The sequence below is a fragment of the Astyanax mexicanus genome, chromosome 2 (assembly GCF_023375975.1).
Source record: "Astyanax mexicanus isolate ESR-SI-001 chromosome 2, AstMex3_surface, whole genome shotgun sequence".
Lineage (NCBI taxonomy): Eukaryota > Metazoa > Chordata > Actinopteri > Characiformes > Acestrorhamphidae > Astyanax > Astyanax mexicanus.
The window spans coordinates 70077882-70099035 of NC_064409.1; the positions used below are offsets into that span (position 1 = coordinate 70077882).

Consider the following 21154-nt stretch of genomic DNA (forward strand, 5'->3'; position numbering starts at 1 on the left):
AGTATCCTCTGCTGAGATGCGCAGAGAGCTGTGCTGTTAAGATATGAACGCGCCAAAGTCAGAGCACAGCTGCCTCTTAAAGCAGCACTAGGTAGCATTTCCTTGATATTTGATCTTTTTAAAGAAGTATAATTACAGCTTGAAACTCACTGCAGCTCTGCATTGAGGTGTAGTAGGAGGAATAGCGGTGCTCTCGTGTCTGTGCCAGAGCTCCTCTGAGCTCAAACCAGACTCTGTAAGTTTTCCGAGGCCGCCGCGACCAACGCACGCGAGAACTGCGACCTGCTTTCCGACCTTTAGTTCTAACAGTTCTACAAGACTACTGGTTCATTCTTTACGAACTAACATACAGACACTCTGGCAGAAGCTGGAAAGAGACCGAATATGTCTGTGAAAGCCAGAAAACAAGAAAGAGAAACTAATCCGCCTGAAAATTTTATTACACTCTGCAACTGTAGGGGGAGCCCACGAGCACAAAATCTCAATCCTACCTAGTGGAGCTTTAAAGAGAATAACAACTGGCACACTTTTGCGCGTTTCGAGCAAGACTAATTTTTTGCGCTATCATGATACCAAAGACAGACGAACACGCCCTAAATTCAGCAGCGTGATCCGCAATTGAACAATGCGCTATAGATCACTAAAATAGGGCCCATAGTAATTCATCTCTTCTGGAGGACAGACTCAAGAGCCCAATGATGTTTCTTAACAGAAGAGGGTGGAGAGATTCCTGCTGGCCATCACTTACTGTTCTCACTCAGACGTCTCTGATGGAAAAAATGATTAACGATGGCACTTCGCTGAGGTTTCCACTGTTCCATTACATCACCTTAAAAGCTCTGCAGGATTTCACTGCACAATGCTGGTTAAACACAGCAGCCAAAAAACACAAAGCTGAACCTTTTTTTTTTTTTAACTAAAATGCTGTGAGTAAGAGCAACCGCCCGAATTTCAATCCAACAACCTTAAAATTTATCGGTCATCTTTCAAGTTGACTAAAAAGCTGTAGGATCGGGTAAAATGCAAGAATACTGAGCTCTTTGTTAGAGCAGAGAGCAAATAAACCGGCTTAAGAACAATTATTCTGCTTAACAGCATCTGCAAGCTTCCCGTGTCTAAGAGAAATAAACTATAACGCATGTAAAGAAAAGGAAGAAATCAGCTATATAACTGGCTCCAGCGAGGAACGGCCTGGAGAAGCTGTACATTGACGCAGTGTGGCCCAATTTGACTGTCTTATCCCTGCAGGGATAATTGCCGTTTGTGTTTTTCCTGTTTCTCTACCCACCATTACGAAGATTATATTGAGCAGAGGTGGCTTGTGGCTCGGGAGTCGTATTCCTGCAATTAAAGGCAAGGTGTGGCTCTATTTGCTTTGCACGTTTCAACAGATGACCTTAAATGAGCCCAGCGGTGAAAATAATTACAGCTTAATTCGGCACTGGCGTCTATATCAAAATGACATGGTCTTAATAATGTGGTGTGGTCACAGAAGACTAAGCAGCGGTGTGTTTTCTCTTTTTTGGCGGCCTCCAGCTCTAGGCTAGCTCGTCTGCTGCACTTTTTGAAGATCTTTTTTTTTTTTTTTGAGGAGCTGTTCTGGGGCCAGCTCTGACTCAGCGTTTAGAACCTGTGTTGATATTAATCCCGGGATATAATTACTCGCTCCATTTTCAAGCTTTAACTTCCCAAACTTGCCACACATCATCAGCCCATCTTCACTGTACGCTCTGGTGGAATATAAAACACATATAAACCCCATCAAAGAGCTGCTACCATTAGTGAACCAGATCAAGAGTGTAGGCTAATCTCCAGAATAGCAGTCCCAACATTCCCATCACTTTACATCTAATTCAAGGAATTTCCAATTGAAAAGGGATTGTTTAAATAGATTAACGTCTCAAGGTCTCAAGACCTTTATTTAGAGTGTTAAAAAAATACATTTCATGCTTTTAAAAGATTAAGAAATTCTAAACATTAAATATTAAAGAGCATATGGTGTATTTTTCCCATCTATAGTTAACCTAGGCCATACATACACTGTTATGGCATAAGTCATGGCATAGCTGTATGTAATCATCATGATCATAAAGTGTTAAATTAATGGGCAGCATGGGAATGTCCACAACTGTGTAAGATGTGAGGTGTTATCTTGTGAGTGTGCTTGGGCCGAACACTAGTTAGCATTCTTATGGCAAGTTATGTCAATTATAATCACATTCAATGCAGGAGACTACATATGCATATTCAGCAGATCAGTATAGTGTTCTGTAGCCTCCCTGGGACATGACAAAAGTCATGGGACACAACACATTAAAGAAATAGAAGCAGATTTTTCAGATTTTAGATGTCTATAGTGGCCTATATTAATATCACTTTCCAGCACTTAAAAAAAAAAAAGTTTTTTTGAGCAATGCACATAATTCTATATAGAAGCATATTTGTAACAGTGCAATGGTATGACAAAGTTTGGGCACCCTTATAAGAAAACTCACCCCTGAGTTTTCTTATAAATCATTAGTTCTCGGATCAGCAATTTCAGCTAAATATATCATATAGCAGACGAACACAGTGATATTTGTGAAGAGAAAAGAAATTTATAGGATTTACAGAAAGTGAGCAATAATTGTTTAAACTAAACTAGTCAGGTGAATTTTTTTGGGCACCCCAACAGAAAAAATCCATCAATATTTAGTAGATCCTCCTTTTGCAGAAAAAACAGCCTCTAAACTCTTCCTTTAGCTTCCAATGAGAGTCTGGCTTCTGGTTGAAGGTATTTTGGATCATTCTTCTTTACAAAACAAAACATCTCCACTTCAGTCAGGTTTGATGGTTTCTGATCATAAACAGCCTGCTTTAAATCACACCACAGATTTTTAATAATATTCAGGTCTGAGGACTGAGATGAAAATTCCAGAATGTTGTACTTGTTCCTCTGCATAAATACTTTAGTAGATTTTCAGCACTGTTTAGTGTTTAGGGTCGTTGTCTTGCTGAAGTATCCAGCCCCGGCGCAACTTCAACTTTCTCACTGATTCTTGAACATTTTTCTCAAGAATCTGCTGATATTGACTGAAATCCGTGCAATCCTCAACTTTAACAAGATTCCCAGTACCTGCGCTGACCAAACAGCACCACAGCATGATGGAACCACCACCAAATTTTACTGTGGGAGCAGTAAAGTGTTTGTCTTGGAATGCTGTGATCTTTTTCTACCATGCATACTGTCCTCCAAATAACTCAATTTTAGTTTCATCAGTCCACATCATCTTATTCCAAAATGAAGCTGACTTGTCCAAATGTACTGTATTTTATGTACTTTATTTAATGAAATTTGCAAGTTACTTCTTCTCTTTTATTGTAAATTTTAATGGTTAAATTGGCAAATACATTTACTGATCATATTCTAGAGTTGTAAACTGGTGTCTTCCTGTGTCTCAGATCTTATTAATAGAGACACAACATCTCGTCTAAGGCTGTTACTTTTAAATGATGACTCATCTTTGACACCGTCTAGTCAGAATAAATGTATCCTGTTTGCTGGTAGAACTGCAGTAAAGACGATGCCAGCTCTACACTGGCAGCTACCACAGTCTCCCACCTATCTTTAATGATGTACTCAACATTTACAGAAAAATGAGAATGAGAAATGTGCCAAGCAACAAACATTAACTCATGGATTTTGGTGGCTAATAGTATGACTGATCCAGTTTCCACCCCAGCACTGGATCACCAGCTCCAATACCTCAGCTAACGGACATCTGTCAAGGCCAGTGTCACAGTGTCACATCCACCCAGAGAGAGCATGGTAAATTGTGCTCTTTCTCTGACTCTGGCTGCTGATGGTGCACACATGTTATTTTTAGGGCTCTTAAATAACGTCAAAAGTTTGTCAAAGGTTTTTGCCCAGACAAACACACGGATATGACTGTATATCTAAAGAAAAAAAAAACCACAAACCATGTCAGTTTGTGACAAACACAAATTTGAAACTTTAAAGTTTGTCAGTCAGTAAGTAAATAATCCTCTTTAAGAGTTTTCTTTTAACCAACATCTTCTTTTAACCAACATCTTAATATCTTCTGACAAACAGCAGTTTGTAGCATTCTGACTGTAGTAGAGGTTGAGTGTCCTTTACTCCATAATAGCCAAACAAAGAAAGAAAACGAATGAAGAAAACAAAGGAGATTAAACAGATTAAGCAGACTGAAGAAGTGCACTGAACTAAAGTTAATTTCTTTAAGAAAAAGAAGAGCACATAAAAACGTTCACCACAACATCTAATCAGCCAGGCGCCCAAGACAGAGGCCCCAACAGCCAAAAGAGCCGCTGAGCATAATCAAGCGCCGCAAATATATTACTCCATTATGAAGTATTGACTTGACAACTTGATTAAGACCTTTCTACCTTAACCGCTATGGAGCTGTGTGTTTCATCTGATCCCTCTTTACTTAAAGCCACAGATAAACATAGTCTGTGACCAACTTCATGTTTTACGCTCTGAGCAAGATCAGGAATCCCTGAGGGAATCATGAACACTGTATATGACTTTTAATAAACATGGAAAAAATTCTGACTTCAAAATCAAAGCTAATGTTTATTTACCTAAACTATACTTGATTACCGGTATACTGCTGCACATTTAAGTAGAAGTACTAAAGTATTTAACATTTTTTATACTTAGTTTTTTTGTAAGTAGTTTATTGTAAAAAAGTAGTAGTGAAGTACTGAAAGTAAAAGTACAGTACTGTGTTATGTATTTATTACAGAAAGCAGTGGAAAGTTTTTAGAATTGAAGGCAGAACAGCAGAATTGTGGCACTTTTCCACTGATGTGGAACCGGCACCGTTCTGGTTTGCGAACCTAATTTTAAAACAGTTTCACCACATTTCCACCAAAAAAAGTAGCTTCCAGAACCAGGAACATTCATTTCATAAAATAATTAATCATAAATAAATAAGCACGTAAAAAATAATTATGAAGAAAATGTAAAGTGATTAAACTCTAAATATGTAGTAAAAGTGGATATAGGTGATTTACCTATACCTACAGGGGTTGGACAATGAAACTGAAACACCTGGTTTTAGACCACAATAATTTATTGTCCTGATGGACAGTTCTGGTTGAAACAGGAGAGTTGAGGTGATTTGATCAGCCGTGGTTTTATGTATTTTGGATACAATCCGGGTTAGCACCCAAACATCCCTTTCAGACAGCTTCCTCTTACAGCGTCCACAGTTAATCCTGTTGGATGTGGTTTGTCCTTCTTGGTGGTATGCTGACATTACCCTGGATCATTACCGTGGCTCTTCATACATCACAAAGACTTGCTGTCTTGGTCACAGATGCTCCAGCAAGACGTGCACCAACAATATGTCCTCTTTTGAACTCTGGTATGTCACCCATAATGTTGTGTGCATTGCAATATTTTGAGCAGAACTGTGCTCTTACCCTGCTAATTGAACCTTCACACTCTGCTCTTACTGGTGCAATGTGCAATTATTGAAGATTGGTCACCAGGCTGCTCCAATTTAGCCATGAAACCTCCCACACTAAAATGACAGGTGTTTCAGTTTTATTGTTCAAGCCCTGTAGTACCATATACCATATACTGTACCTAAAAATATACCTAAACTACAATACAATATACCTGATCCTACTGCTGCACTGCTGTACTGGTGATCTCAGTTGCTTCAGTTGTTTTTACATTCTTTTATTAGATCAGTGTAAGATCTAAAAATCTGCTCGATAAATCTGGATTTTAGCTCAGTAATTAAGTTTCTCAGTGCATGTATACTCTCAGCAGGAATATGTTTAAAAAAGCCGAAGCATGAAGTTTTGGATTTACATGATGTCTGCATCATGTCGTATTTTGTGAGTTTATTGGTTGTTTATCATAACACAGGTGGTGATGCTTTATGTGACATTTTCCTGACACTGTGGTTTAAGGATTTTTTTGTATGCCTGTAAAACTTTGGAAATGGAATATTTCATCCCAAATAGCTCTGACTCTCAGAAGTAAATACTCTACAGCATTATTAAGGCATCCTATCCTAGCCAGTCTATAACAGTCTATATTCATGACTTCCACTTGCATCATTTAAATAGTGGTTGAGTTTAGAAATATATCTATATCTACATCTATATCTTAGAAATATAACTTCTGAGTTATCTACGCCAATGCGTGTGGTGGTCTCAAAGTGAGGTGTGGAAGTGAGGTACATTTCTGGTGTGTTGTTGGTGTATTTTGGCAATGGAAAACACAGTTGCGCCACTGACTGAATACAACCTAGACAGACGTCAACAATCAGACGTTCATTGCTATCTTGGCAACCCTAGCCTGTGCCAGTTGGCAGCTATTAAAACTTTTACATCAACAATAAACAGAATACAAACTAAAAACCATTGCTGATTCCTGCTTGCCCAACCTTTTTAAATTTTATAAGTTTATTGGTTGTTTACGTAGAAAAAATCTGATTATGCGAATTGTCCAATTACCTGAGCTCTTGTACATGTGTTGGTCAGATTACTGACAATTCTGTACATTAATCTAAGAAGTTCTAAGAAATCAAAGAATGCTGTTTACATTACCACTGAGTAATGCAGAAATACAATGATGATCAGATTATTAAGTGCTTATAAACACACCCTTTCACCCTTTATCTTTGCAGTAATATAGAGAATTTTGTAGAAAAATAAATTAAAAACAAAGATCTGTATTCATCTGTAAAATGAGTCCATCTTTACAAAAAGCTATTTCTAGAAGTTTGAAGTTTGTCACATACTTTGTTAAATTACAGAACGATTGCAAATTAGAAATATGATTTTTTATTTTACGATTTACTCACATCAACCTGAGTTTTTTCCATAGTCATTTTTCTGATAAGTTGTCATGAAACTGTCATGAAGTTTAAAGGCATTAGGCAGCATATTTGTAACTATTTCACATCTTATATTCTGCAATTTAGCTTTCAGAGGCATTAAGCTCTATTATTGTTTCGTTCCTTTCAATAGCACCGTGAGAACCACTCTAACTTTGTGCATTTTAATAAAAAACCCTTTGTGTTTTAATTATGTTTTTTTGTGTCTTTTAATTACTATATTGTGCAGATCTTTTTTTAAAGCCTAAGACACAGTACAATTCCCCTTAAGATCCAGCCTGCAAGCACACTGGACTGAACAAGCATAATCAAAGGAACATTAGACACGTCAAAGCTTCCCCAGAAAAAAGCCCTCAAGCACAACAACCGTCCGCACTGATCCTCTCATAAGCGATCTCGGCCTAGAAGAGTTTTCATGACAAGCCTCCTGAGACTCCAAACCTCACTTTACATAAGTACAGCTACATATAAACACCACACAGACACCACACAGAAACACGCCACAGTGGTAGAAACAGCCCCAGTCATCAAAGAGAGCCTGTAATGTCCAGTTCAGGCCACAACCTGGATGAAAAGAGGTCTGAGGAGAAGCCAACTGCTCTGAGTAAGACTATATGAACTAGTAGTGTAGTAACTAGTAAGAAGCTACACTGAGTGGCATATCGTATGCAATAATATCGCCAACAGTTTTGAAGATCATGAACGATATTATACCCTGAAATATCGTGCCATATCACCCACCCCTAATTATCACATCAGGGTACTACTTTTTTGCTGTGTTTAGCAAAAAAAAAAAATAATAATAATAATAAAATCACACTGTTCTCATTTCCCGTTATACAGCTCTAGAAAAAAATAAGAGATCATATCAGTTTCTTAATCAGTTTCTCTGATTTTGCTTTTTATAGGTATATTCTATAAACTAAGGACAACATTTCTCCCAAATTCCAAATAAAAATATTGTCATTTAGAGCATTTATTTGCAGAAAATGAGAAATGGCTGAAATAACAAAAGTTTTAAGAATTCAGAAATCAATATTTGGTGGAATAACCCTGATTTCTAATCACAGTTATCATGCATCTTGATTTATTTTGAAGCTCTTTTACATCTCTGAACACTTTTAGAGTTCTATCAATGCAGAAGGAGAACAGAATGACTTTTTTCACCAATCGGAATCATCTTAATTATAACTTAACTTAAAATGTAATGCTAAAGTTAATCTTTTCTGTTCCTCTATGGAAATAAATTGTAAAAAAAAAACTTACATTATATTTACAAAGACCTGTCCTGTCTCTCGTCAGAATGAAAAGAGCAGACCTGGGGTGAAGAAGCTCCGAGAATCAGTGTCTGATTACGCACAGAAAGTCCTGAAAATATTTTCTTTAAAAAATGGAGCTGTAATGGCTTCAATTATCACAATTGGTGTGTAATTACTTAATATAGGCAAGCTGTCTGTGGTGTTTGGTTGGGAATTGAAGTGCATAAGTACACTTCTTGGACCTTTTTGGCTCTAGAGTAATGGGATTGTTTTACTGTTTTAGTTGTTTGCTCTGTTTATTTGCCCATATATTTACAATGTATTTATTTGATGCACATATAAAATATTTCTCCCTTTATGACTTCCCTGGTAGCACACAGAGAACAATTTAGATTGTGTTCTCTGAGCTCAACCTTACAAGAACCACTTTTGTTTTCATTAAGAATCATTTCTGTATAGTAGCTGTGAGTGTAAACAACCTAAAACTTGGCAAGGGATCTTTATATCAGCTTCTTTAAACCTTTACAGCTCACAAATACAGCTCTGGAAAAATCTTAAAAGTATGAGTTTCTTTGATTTTACCAAATTGAAAACCTCTGGAATATAATCAAGAGGAAGATGATGATCACAAGCCATCAAACCAAACTGAACTGCTTGATTTTTTGCACCAGGAGTAAAGGCATAAAGTTATCCAAAAGCAGTGTGTAAGACTGGTGGAGGAGAACATGCCAAGATGGATGAAAACTGTTAAAAAAGGGTTACTCCACCAAATATTGATTTCTGAACTCTTAAAACTTTATGAGTATGAACTTGTTTGTTTGTCTTTGCATTATTTGAGGTCTGAAAGCTCTGCATTTTTTTTAGTTATTTCAGCCATTTCTTATTTTCTGCAATTAAATGCTCTAAATGACAATATTTTTATTTGGAATTTGGGAGAATGTTGTCGGTAGTTTATAGAATAAAACAATAAGGTTCATTTTGCTCAAACAGTTACATATAAATAGCAAAATCAGAGAAACCGATTCAGAAACTGAAGTGGTCTCTTAATTTTTGCTGTATATCTCTTTAAAAAAAAGCTTTTATAAGTTCGACAGCTTAGCCTAGTGTTTAAAAAGGACTGTTCTTTTAAGAACACTAATTACTTGACATTTCTTTGACCATAATAAACCCGGACTGCAAAAGCAGTAATGAATCCCATTAATCAAAGCTGTACCCAAATGATTAAAGGAAGCAAAGTACATGTCTTAATGTCTGTAATCATCCAAAACACACAGACAAATGCTCAAACAAAATGGAATGGAAACGAATAAATAAAAACAACCTGGTGCAATCCTAAAAGTTTTCCCTAACTAACATTACAAAAGAAAAACAGGGAGTGTATGAAAGGAAAATGCAGTGAACATGTGTTCACAGTGTCATGAACATCTTTGCAAACCTGCATAAAGTCAACAAATAAAGCTCACATAATGCCCTTAATCCTACGCTTATTAGATCCTAAATACCTGTCACTCTAAATCTGCATCAGTCTGCTACTCTACTAAATAAACACACTGAGGATTATTCCCTCATTGCAAACACACAACTGAGTTTTGTGAATACGGCACCATCTAGTGTTTATTGCACAAACTAACAGAACTAAAGAACAAGTTTCAAACAAGTAAAAATGAGAAACATATGAAAATATATGAAAACATAAAAATATTAAAAATATAATGAAATGATAAACATGGACAACAGCATAAATAACTGTCTGAAAAACACTCTTTCTAGTTCAAGTGTAAATTTTGCAATGCTATAAGCCAGCTGTTACAATCTGCTGTGAGAACCAATCAAAATATGAAATAAAACAGTCATATTCCCAAATTCCATTCTAATATGCAGCTCTGGATAATATTAAGAGACCACTTCAGTTTCTGAATCAGTTTCTCTGATTTTGCTATTTATAGGTATGTGTTTGAGTAAAATGAACATTGTTGTTTTATTCTATAAACTACAGACAACATTTCTCCCAAATTCCAAATAAAAATATTGTCATTTAGAGCATTTATTTGCAGAAAATGAGAAATGGCTGAAATAACAACAAAGGTGCAGAGCTTTCAAATCTTGGCTCATATTCATAAAGTTTTAAGAGTTCAGAAATCAATATTTGGTGGAATAACCCTGGTTTTTAATCACAGTTTTTTTATGCATCTTGGCATGTTCTCCTCCACCAGTCTTACACACTGCTTTTGAATAACTTTATGCCTTTACTCCTGGTGCAAAAATACAAGCAGTTTAGTTTGGTTTGATGGCTTGTGATCATCCATCTTCCTTTTGATTATATTCCAGAGGTTTTCAATTTTGCTAAAATCAAAGAAACTCATATTATTTAAGTGGTCTCTTTTTTTTCCAAAGCTGTATAATTTCATCCACACAGAAGATAAAATGCTTGTAAATCTCTGTAAAACGGCAAAACTTCTATCCCAAATTACACAGTACTCCCTATATAATGTACTATGGAAGTCACAAAATTACAGATTCTAAATCTAAAACATTTGTAATAGAACAGTATTTACATTTGTTTATGCACACAAATCGGAATTCTGGTGCCATCAGCATGTGCATGCTGTAGTTTTATAATTTGCTGTAAGGAGGTTTTTAAAATTTAGTCAGAAAATGCATGCACTGTGATGTCAGTGCTTTTATAAAGATCAATTTTCCTGTTTCATAAGACTTCTTTGGAAAGTTTAAAAAATATCCAGTAACCTGTGGCTGTGGCCTGAGTCACAAGAAGCTGCTCCTGTGGCTGTCTTGTGGCTGTGTGTTATAAGTGTATTTGTTGAATATAGCACCATCTAGTGTTTACTTAAACAAACTTGCAGAACGCAAAACTGTTCTAATGCACATGCACAATAACATGAATAACTTGAAATTAACAACACCCGAATTCTTGTTTAAAACCTAAATCCCTGAAATTTGCAAACAGAACCATAAATCTGCAGTTTTACCATTTATTTAAGAATGCAGTTGTTTTAGGTGTGTTGGAAGTAGAGGAAAAATAGCTACATTGTCCAGGACAATCGGACGGGAACCTCTGTTTTACAGGAAAACACACAAAAAAGTGTACATATACCATCCATTATGCATCAGTGCTGCTTGTGGAAGCGTTGTATGCTATGCTATGCTGGGACTTGGGGGTCACCTGACTCAGAATGAGCTTTCGCTGTCGTAAGGCTTTGTTCTCCTCCAGCATCTTGGAAATGGTCTTCAGCACACTCTGCTTCACTTCAGAGTCCTGATGAAACCAGAAGCAAAAATCACTTGACTAGTCTAAACTCTTATAAATAAAGGTACAGCAAGGCCTATCATGATACCTATATTATCAACTTCTCATAAGAGTTATTCAAAGTCTGAGTATTATTAATAATAAAAGATTATTGCTATTTAAAAGGGGTCTCGTTGCATTATTATATAATAATAATGATATATGATGCATAATATACCTTACTAACTGCACCTTCCATACTTGGACTTTCTTCCGATGGAAAGTTGAAGACATCTTGGACAGTACAGGACATTCCTGTAAATACAGTGTAGGATACATTTAATGAACTTAGAGCACACATTTTCTACCAGATATTTAAATTTATATATATATATATATATATATATATATTCAAATCTGGATAGTTACAAATGTGCTGGTGCATTTTGAAACCGAAAACCTTATTTAGTAAGTAAGTAATTCACATGTGAACATGTGAATAATACCATGTTACTTTTACATATATATACAGTGCATGAAGTGGTGTTTCAGGGCAATTTGTGTTAACACATGGTAACACTTTACAATAAGAGTAAAAAAATAGTACCGTATTTACAAAAGTAATAAACATTATTAATTGTTTCAGCAATGACTCAACTAATAATTAATTGACACGAGTTAAGACATTTTTAAACATTACTAAGGTGTAATGATTAAGAATTAATTGTTAAAAAATACAGAAATAAATAAATTAGTTAAAACATTGTATTGTATGTAATGTATTACTATTACTACTACTACTAAAAATAATAATAATAATAATAATAATAATAATAATAATAATAATAATAATAATAATACTGTGATACTGTTATGCCTATTATACTATTATACCTATTATGCTATTTTAATTTTTTTATTATTTTTTTTTATTATTTTTAATAATGATAAAACTAAGCAACCAAGCAGTCCATCTGCCAAACCTAAAGACTAGTTAAGCAAGATTAGTTAACTAGTTTAACTAACCAGCATTAAATTAACCCCAAAAAAGGAACTAATAACTAGTAAACATTAGCTTATTACTGGGTAGATAATTAATCCGTATAGAAATACACTGTAAAATAAATCTGACAATCTGACTGATCATATTACTCAAAATCTAATCATAAATTCCTGATCTTTTTACACTGATCCAGAGCTCTGTAACTCAGTTACTGGGTCACATTATTAACCCTTTCAGACCTGAATCTCCAATGATTGGAAAAAAATAATAATTTAAATTGTATTGGAAAGCTGTGTGTAATATTGTATATCTCATATTGAAATTTATATTTCAGAAACCATCCCTAAACAGTAAAAAAAAATGTAAAAGTGTTCTAAATCACACAAAATTGTTGAATATGGCCTCAATGGTTCTAGTACTAACTTACTGTTTTTTCCAGTGCAGTGAACAATTGGGGCTGAGCTACTGATTCAATTGTTTATAAACTTGTTCATTGTCTATTCTGATGTATTCTAAAATAGTGTTATGTGCAACAAAACATAAAAAAAAAGAAAATACACAATGTCCACTGTAAAGGATGCAGGGTCAGAAAGGGTTAAGGTAATTAGCTGTTAGCTCTGTTAGCTAGTTTAGCTAGTAAACGTTAGCCTAGCTATCTCCTGACCTTGCTGTCTCTTGCTGAGCCTTATTCTCTTTGTTTTGTCGTTGTTCTGACTGATTTTCCCGTCAGACTTCTTCCCATCCTGCAGTTTTCTCTTTCTGGACAGATTCTGAGGTATTTCTGGGCTTTTTCTGTCTGCTAGTCCAAACAGAGCCCTGCTAATCTTCAGCTTTCTCAGTTTTTTTTCTGAAGGAGAATCAAGCTTCTCCTTCACTTTTTCGGTTATTTGGGAAGACTGAGTGACAAAACGCGGCGTATAAACGTATTTCTCTTTATTAGACATTTAGGAGAAATATCTTTCACCCAAACTTGTGGAAAAATCAAGCTGAATACGAGCAAATAAGCCGAAACAGTGGAGCTGAAAAGAGAGAGAGACAGGGTTAGCCCTGAGGAAGCTGCAGCTGAGGTTAGTGCAGCCAGTGGTAAACACAATACAGCAACAACACAGTGTTTGCTGTTTACTTACATTAGTGTTTTAAATTAGATAATACTTTTAAATCTTGGATATTTGTTTCTGCTTACTGTTGTGACTTTAATTCTTCATATGGTTCAGCCTCATACTAAACAAAACAGAAATAAAAAAAAAGAGTTGCCAAAATGTAACTTATACACAGAATTTATAAATAAATGTATTTTTTTAAGTCCCATATTTATTTACTTATTTCTCTTTTTTGTCAGATCTAGTCCTCTATACATAAGAACATATACAAATCAAGACAGGAATATTAAAAAAAAAACAAGAAAAACATACATTTTAGATTTGCCAAAATGTATGCACTAAATTTATTCATTTAAAAATATTAAGAACACAAGAAAAAAAAAATTTGCTAAAAATTATACACTGAATTTTAATAATTATTTATTTATTTATTTGATTGTTTGTCTTTTTATGCTCTTTATTTGTTTTTGTTTTTTTTTATTTCCACTTTTATTCTTTAACTTATTCCTATTTTTTTATGTAGTTCTATAAATTAGAACATTTGATTTTCACTTTTATTCTTAAACTTATTTTTTTTATGTTGTCATACCCAGTCCTTTATAAATAAAAGAACAAAACAAAACAAGGCAGGAATATAAAGAATACAAGAAAAAAAAAACATCAATTTTACATTTGCCAAAATGTATACACTGAATTTATGAATTGATTTATTATATCATATAATATCATATTTATTTGTTTGTTTTTTTATGCTCTTCGTTTCTGTTTTTTCTTGCTTCGTTTCTACTTTTATTCTTTAACTTATTTCTGTTTGTTTTGTCAGATCTAGTCCTTCATAATTAAGAACATATACAAAAAAAAAAAACAAGAATATAAAGAATGCAAGAAAAAAACACATTTTTATGTAATAAGGATGGAGAAAGGTGTAGGTACAGATTAAAGATGTAAAACTTTTTAATGGATGAGCAGCTGGTCTTGAGCTGGAGTTCTGCATTTTGAGTTTGCACAAGTAAAAAAAAATAAAATAATGTACAGCTTGTATCACAGGTGTCATTTTAGGCTAACATGGCTTGCCAGTGCATTTGCACATCTGTGTCAGCAATGGATGATACTTGAAGCAGTTGAATGCATTCATTGTTAGGGGAGTCCACAGATATTTAGTGTAAAGTATTTCCTTCCCAACACCACCAGGATGTGCTGTTGTCTGGAGTCTTGCTAGAATGTGTGAAACTTACTATCCAGTAGGAATAATATCCTGCCCTAACTCTAAGATACAGAGCTCTTATGTGATGAATTAGTTGTGTTAGATTAGACTTTAGGGGTTAAACTTTGTGTAGGGAGCTGATCTCCTGGGCAGTCCTGATTTATGGTCACTGCATTGGATGGGAAACTAGGCCTGGTAGGATTTTGACCCAAGCGTGAAGCACCAATCCGTACGGCCTGCTGTAGTCCATCATTTACAGCCTGCAATTACTGCACTACTACAGCGGTTCCCTAAAACACGGCCTGCTGCTCAGACAAACCAGCATGGGGAGTCTCTATTATGAGAGTCTATGAGGAATTTTTGTGACTTCTCATCATGTGCCATGCATGCCCAATGTCAGACTCTAACTCCCCCCCCAGTGCCTGTGGTTGCTAAAGTGCCTTCTAGAGTGGAAAAAAAGAGAGACAAAAGTGCCCTAATGGCTGCCCTACTAGTGGGGAAAAATGATCTTGCAATAAATTATAATGGTGTGCCCTCTAGATGAAGACTGTCTATAGTGCCCATCTACCATCTACTCTTCTGCCCTTCCAATAGAAAAGGCCAGGTGCCGTTATGAAGTGCCATCTGTGACACCACTACTATAGAGTGCCTCAAAAGGTGCCCTCACAAAAGCACTAACTGTAACTTTGATAGTATAAGGCATATTAAATAGTTGTAAATTATTAGACAAAAAAAGAAAAGAAAAATCAGTAAAAAAAAGTCTAAGATTCTTTAAATGATCAGTTTTGGCCACACCCAGATGTCAGGCTTAATAAAGTCTGAGTTTAAGCCCTGACATCCTGCTGCATTGTGTAAGATGGTAATAAAGCAAGCTTTCTTTTAAACTGTGAAGATTAAAACCCTATCCAGACGGGATTAGTTTCTCAGGGGGGTGTCTGTGAAAAATATTGCATACTTCTACTCAGTGATACAACTGTTGCATCTGGACTGCAATTAAAAAAATAGGAGGACCAGTGAGTTTTTTTGGCTTTCTCGGTCACATGACATCATGTTCAGTAGCTCCTCCATTTCCACTCTCTGTTGTGTTATGTGGATCTCTGTGGAAACGTGTGCCCAAAGTGTAATTATGGTGCGTAGCAGTGGACAAAAAGCTATTTTATTAAACGTGAGGAGACGAAACTCAAGAGATGTGTGTCATGATAATAAAATTACTGGAGGACCACGGAGTTCAGCAAAAAAAAAAAGGACGTAAATCAGCCTGTAATTTTCTCAGAGGACATCTGAGAAAAACACAGACTTTGGGATTTGGAGACCTCTCTGGTGAGAATGTGTAATTGCACCAAACATGTAGTACCTTAACGCAGGTTGATGTAAATAAATTGCTATGTAAAATTGTTTGAGTGTATATATATATATATATATATATATATATATATATATATATATATATATATATATATATATATATATATATATATATATATATATATATATATGTATAAATTATTTATTATTATTTTTTTTTTTTATCATATACATCCAAAAGCCTACCAGAACACTCTGGTTTTTAGAATGAATATATTATACGTTGCAGGGATGGTCATTCCAGGACACTGATACTATTAATTACAATGTTTTGCTTTAATCTGAGTCAAGGATGAAGGAAATTCTATAGTGGTGTCAATGTTGATGCATTTACATATGAGGTTAAATTGGATACTTTAATGCATGCGTTTTTTATTTATATTTTTCTTAAAGCAAATTAATCTCTTTACCAAGTTTGGCCCAAACATCCTCCTGTAATTCACTTATTATACAGAGTTTAATGACGTATTAGTGATTAAACAAACCACTGTTGAGGTCATAAGGTTAGTTTCATACACATGGTGCATAATAGCTTATTGGATGCTGGCAGAAACAGTTGCTAATGAAGTGTGGCCTGAGGCTGCTGGTGTATTTGTGTCAATACCCAATCCCGCTCCATTTAGGCAGCACACCCTATAAGACAGTCTAAAAATAGCCCTGACCTTATGTAAACCACTGTGCTAGAAACCACTAGCTACCTGTGCCTTCGTGGGATTTGGGTCACGCACACACACACACGCATACACACACACACACACACTCAAAAGCTATTTTTATGGGAGTAAGCCCCAATCTTCAGTTCCGTTTATTTTCACATGAGAAAACAACACAGCCAGGGCTACAGTGCTTGCTATTAAGTTTATTCATTCAACATTTCACAATACAAATACTTAAAAATTAGGCCTACTGTTATAAATAGCCGGCTGCAAATAATTAAGACATTGCACTTGATCTACAACAGCACATTTATGACTAACCCAACTATAAAATGATGTTTTTCTTGTACATAACGGTTTTCCATACGGTGGTAAAATAGAAAATAATAATAATAATAAAAAAAAATCTAAACTTATAAATGGCATAGCAAAAAATTATACTTCTTATTAAAAAAATCTATTGATAAATACAACCTTTGATACCATTATAAACTATGTCAATTTAAATTAGCAGTTACACCCAGAATATTCTGATTTTTTTTTTCTTATTTCTGTAGACATGAAGCACAAGTGTGATTAATAAAACTTCAAACTATCAATCAATCAGTGTACCGTTTTTTTTAACAATCGATAATAGCCATGTTCAAAGTTTGACCAAAGTTTAACATTCCAATCGAAAATAACAATACACTTTTTTTTCACTTAGTATTTACAATGATTTTAATCACAGTAGCATGAAATTATGAAATTAAGTAGGAAAATATGTGAATACACAAAAAGTAAAAATAACCTTTTTTCTTTTCTTCTTTTTTTTTCTTTGTTTTTTTTTTTTTACACATATTAGTGGTATTTTTAGTATACAATTCAGAGAACACAAAAAGGAAGGCTATAATGGATTGATAAAGACTAATAAAGGAGTGATAAAGAGGGATGTGATTTGGGTTAAAACTGAACTGAGAGTTATAGTTAAATATAACTGAAGATTTATACTGCTGCAGAGATTGTTTCTGGAGAGAAGAAATAAAAATATAAATATTGCACATAACTCGAGGTTATTTTGCAAGTATTATCACATTCAAGTCTCAAAGCCCCGGAACCAGTGCGGGGTGTACCGGTTTTACTGAAAGTCTTTCTGAAGACGTCTTTCTGAATGTAGCCGGAAAATAGCCTGTTTTCTGCCAGGCCATCTCTCAAATACAAGAAATAGAAGCTGTAGTTGGGTCAGACAAGGAGGATTTGAAAGGAGTTACATAAAAAAAATATAACAAAATGCAAACGTAAGCCAAGACCCATATCAAATTATCATTATCTTTATCTTAGGTCATGCATACTTGGCAAAAATGAGCTTGTCTGCCATTCAGGATTATACTTACTGATACATACTGAGATTTCACTATATGGAACATTCCTAATTGAGATACAAGGTGCATCCTATCGTAATTTTATTCCTACAGTCAGCAACAAGGGAAGGAATCCTCAACGTTATCGAGAACAGTTCAGTAAATGTTAGATATTTAAATATTTAGATATTCTACTAAGTGCCACACACTTAAAGGTGTTCTCGGCATGCTCGCTTCAATATTTACTCCTCAAATTTCCGCTATTATATATATAGATTTATGCATATAAAAAGCTTAATCGAAAATTATATTAACTTTTCTTAAGGTTTGCCTTATATCCAGGTCTCTTTGTAACAAAGGTACAAAATCTATACCCAACAAGTGAAAAAAATGAGGTATCGCAAAACGACTTTCCATTTTGTGAGAAAAGAAAATGTGCCTAAATAATGACTTTGAAAAAGAATATATAGAAAAAGTAGTGCATATGTTTATGTTAATGACAAAATAACCATCTAGAAAACACAGTACAAAAATCAGCAGACCATGTATAAAATAATATTTGTTTCTCTCTTACAGAAAAGTCTTTGAAATGTGCTCAGCTACCACAATGCTCGATCAGAACGGCAAAAACTCTTGGAAAAAAAGTCATGCAATCAAATACTATCAATCAGTACAACACGTGGTAATTCTTCATTAGTACTACAATATTAAGTTAGCTTTTTAGCACAAATTCCCTGACAAGTGAGCAATGTTACTGCCATAACCAGTTATTTCTTAAGGAATCTTATCAGCTGTTTTTTTTTGTTTGTTTGTTTGTTTTGTTTTGTTTGTTTGTTTGTTTTAATAATCAAACCAAATCAAGCAAAACACTCAACTCTCCCTCTCTTTGCTTTCCACAGCAATCAGTTCCATGATTTCACAGAGGTCAAGACTTTTGATATTAATATATCTCTTATAAGGCTTATCTTTGGTTTGCCTGTCTGCAAATTTGGATCAGGCAATACGAGAGTTAGTTGGTTAAGTCACAGAAAACCTTACTGCTGCACTGACCGCACCACGGCCACCGTCTTCCGAGTTTGAAGGGTCAGGAGGCGTATAGAGGGAGTAGGATCACATGGCCAGTGGACTGTTTTAGTTGAAGTGGCCACAAAAAGTTAACCGCAAAGTGACAGCAGTGAGTACAGATATAATGCATATATTTCTACAGATTTTGTTCTGCTTTTCCGTGAATGTAAATGGCAGCGGTTAGCGTTAACTCTTAAGTGTAGGTATGTACCATCACCCACCTCTCCAAGGAAGGCTGGAAGCTTATCTCAGCCCAGCCTGGCTACCCCGCTACCCCGATTAACGCTAAACCAGCCAATCAGAAGTTCAGCATTTTGTTAGTTATACAGTAGATTTGGTCTCCTGCTAGTAAGGTCCACGTATGTTTTGCTAGAACGAATAAATAGACCTGCATCAGTGTATTTTTTTTTTTAGTCATGCAACTACATGAGCTTAGTGTCTGAGAACTAGTCATCACCATTTGCAAGTACAGTGAAACATACACCTTTAATGATCCTGCCTCTTTCTCTGGATGTAGTCCACTCCAGTTTCAAGTGCATCCTGTCCACGTCCTAAAGGTGACCCAACACAATGAAAAAAAGTGAGGCCTCATCAGTAGTACAATAAAAATAAAACAGCAATTTTTTTTTTTTTAGAGTCAAGTCAGGCTAAACATCCATATGTAGAAATCTAAAGCATTCAAGTTTTTTTCATGCGCACCAACTTAGATTTATAACAAAATTAAAAAATAATAATAATAATAAAAAAAAAAGAAATTGGGATTATACTGTTTTCTTTTATCATCGTCATCATTAACATCATCGTCATCGTCATCATCATTAATCATCTGCAAAAAATTAAAAACTTAGAATAAATTAAATCTTTTCACTTAAAAAAAATTGAAATCGAAATAAAAAGGAACTAGCAAAAAAAGGAAAAGTGCATGTATGCAAGTTAAGTCAGCTGTGCCCCACAGCGCCTCCCCCGCGGTCAGTTCCAGCGGAAGGAGATGTGGCGCGGCCGGTCTCCGCCCTCCTTCACCAGGGGCTTGTGGAACTCCCGCCCGGCGCGCGAGTGGATGGCTGCCCAGCAGTATTCACAGTAGTACTGCAGACAGGTGACGTTGGCACAGAAGAAAGGGGCGAACTTCCCCCCACAGCGTGTGCCCTGACACTCGTCACACAGCTGGTCGTCCAGAACATATGGCTTCACTTCCACCTGGAGAAAGAGATTTAAAGTTCTGCTTAAAAAATAGAAATATATTTAATCTATAAAGATCATTAAATATAAATGATTGACTGACTGAAAATTATGAATATTCAAAGAACCATCAAGGATTATATATCCTGTAGTAACTACAGCTGCGTGATAACATTGCAAATGTTCTTTTTTCAATGATATATAAATATTGTGATTTTAAACAATATGGACCGGACCGATCAAGAGTCGAGCCAACGTCAAGCACTTAAACCCGAGGAGAACAGCAAAACAACAGTAATCAGCCCTTTAATCAGGCATTTAAATAGCTTTTTAAGATGTGAATAAGAGCGTTTGTTTTTCTGAGATTAAAAGCGTGAATTCAGCTGTAACTGGAAATATCTGCGCTGCAAAACTGTGCTGGACTGAGGTGCACAGCTTTCGACACCATCCATGTGGATGGAGGCCATGCGGTTACCTCGTGTTTACTAAAGCAGCCATGGACACATGCGAGCTGGCTATTTTTCTACTGAACAGGTAATCACTGAGCTTCAGTAAGGTTCACTAACCATAGTTAAGTAATTTATTACCACTGCGCTACCATTAGCATATTACAGACAGGCTATAGAATAAGTATTGTTGTCGGTCGCTTGCCACTGTATGTCAATCTGATGATCCAAGTGAGCTTTGCATCTAGGGAGGAGTGGGTGGGGCAGAAATTAGTGTTTGGAAGTGTAGTGTTTGGAAATTTCATTTTTATCATTTTATTTATATATTTTTTTCTTTCCCCATTTTCTACACACATTTACACAGCCAAAAAGGACTACCCCTATTACTAGTAATGCCCCAACACACCAGGAG

At 35.3% G+C, this 21154-nt stretch overlaps 1 protein-coding gene across 6 annotated transcripts in view; it reads right to left on the reverse strand.

Annotated features, from left to right (window-relative positions):
- Positions 1–9736: 9736 nt before the first annotated feature.
- The window catches only part of cpeb4a (cytoplasmic polyadenylation element binding protein 4a), a 39113-nt gene continuing 27695 nt past the window's right edge, over positions 9737–21154 (reverse strand). For 5 of the 6 annotated variants that reach the window (XM_049474885.1, XM_049474882.1, XM_049474884.1 and 2 more), the window contains 3 exons: positions 19602–20314; positions 11623–11699; positions 9737–11414 (listed from right to left, as the gene is read on the reverse strand). In XM_049474885.1, the coding sequence (XP_049330842.1) occupies positions 20087–20314 (228 nt within the window). In that variant the 3' untranslated portion in view covers positions 9737–11414; positions 11623–11699; positions 19602–20086. Of the gene's footprint in view, positions 11415–11622; positions 11700–16895; positions 20315–21154 lie in introns of those variants that run through there. The other variant, XM_007253575.4, reaches the window with a different exon arrangement.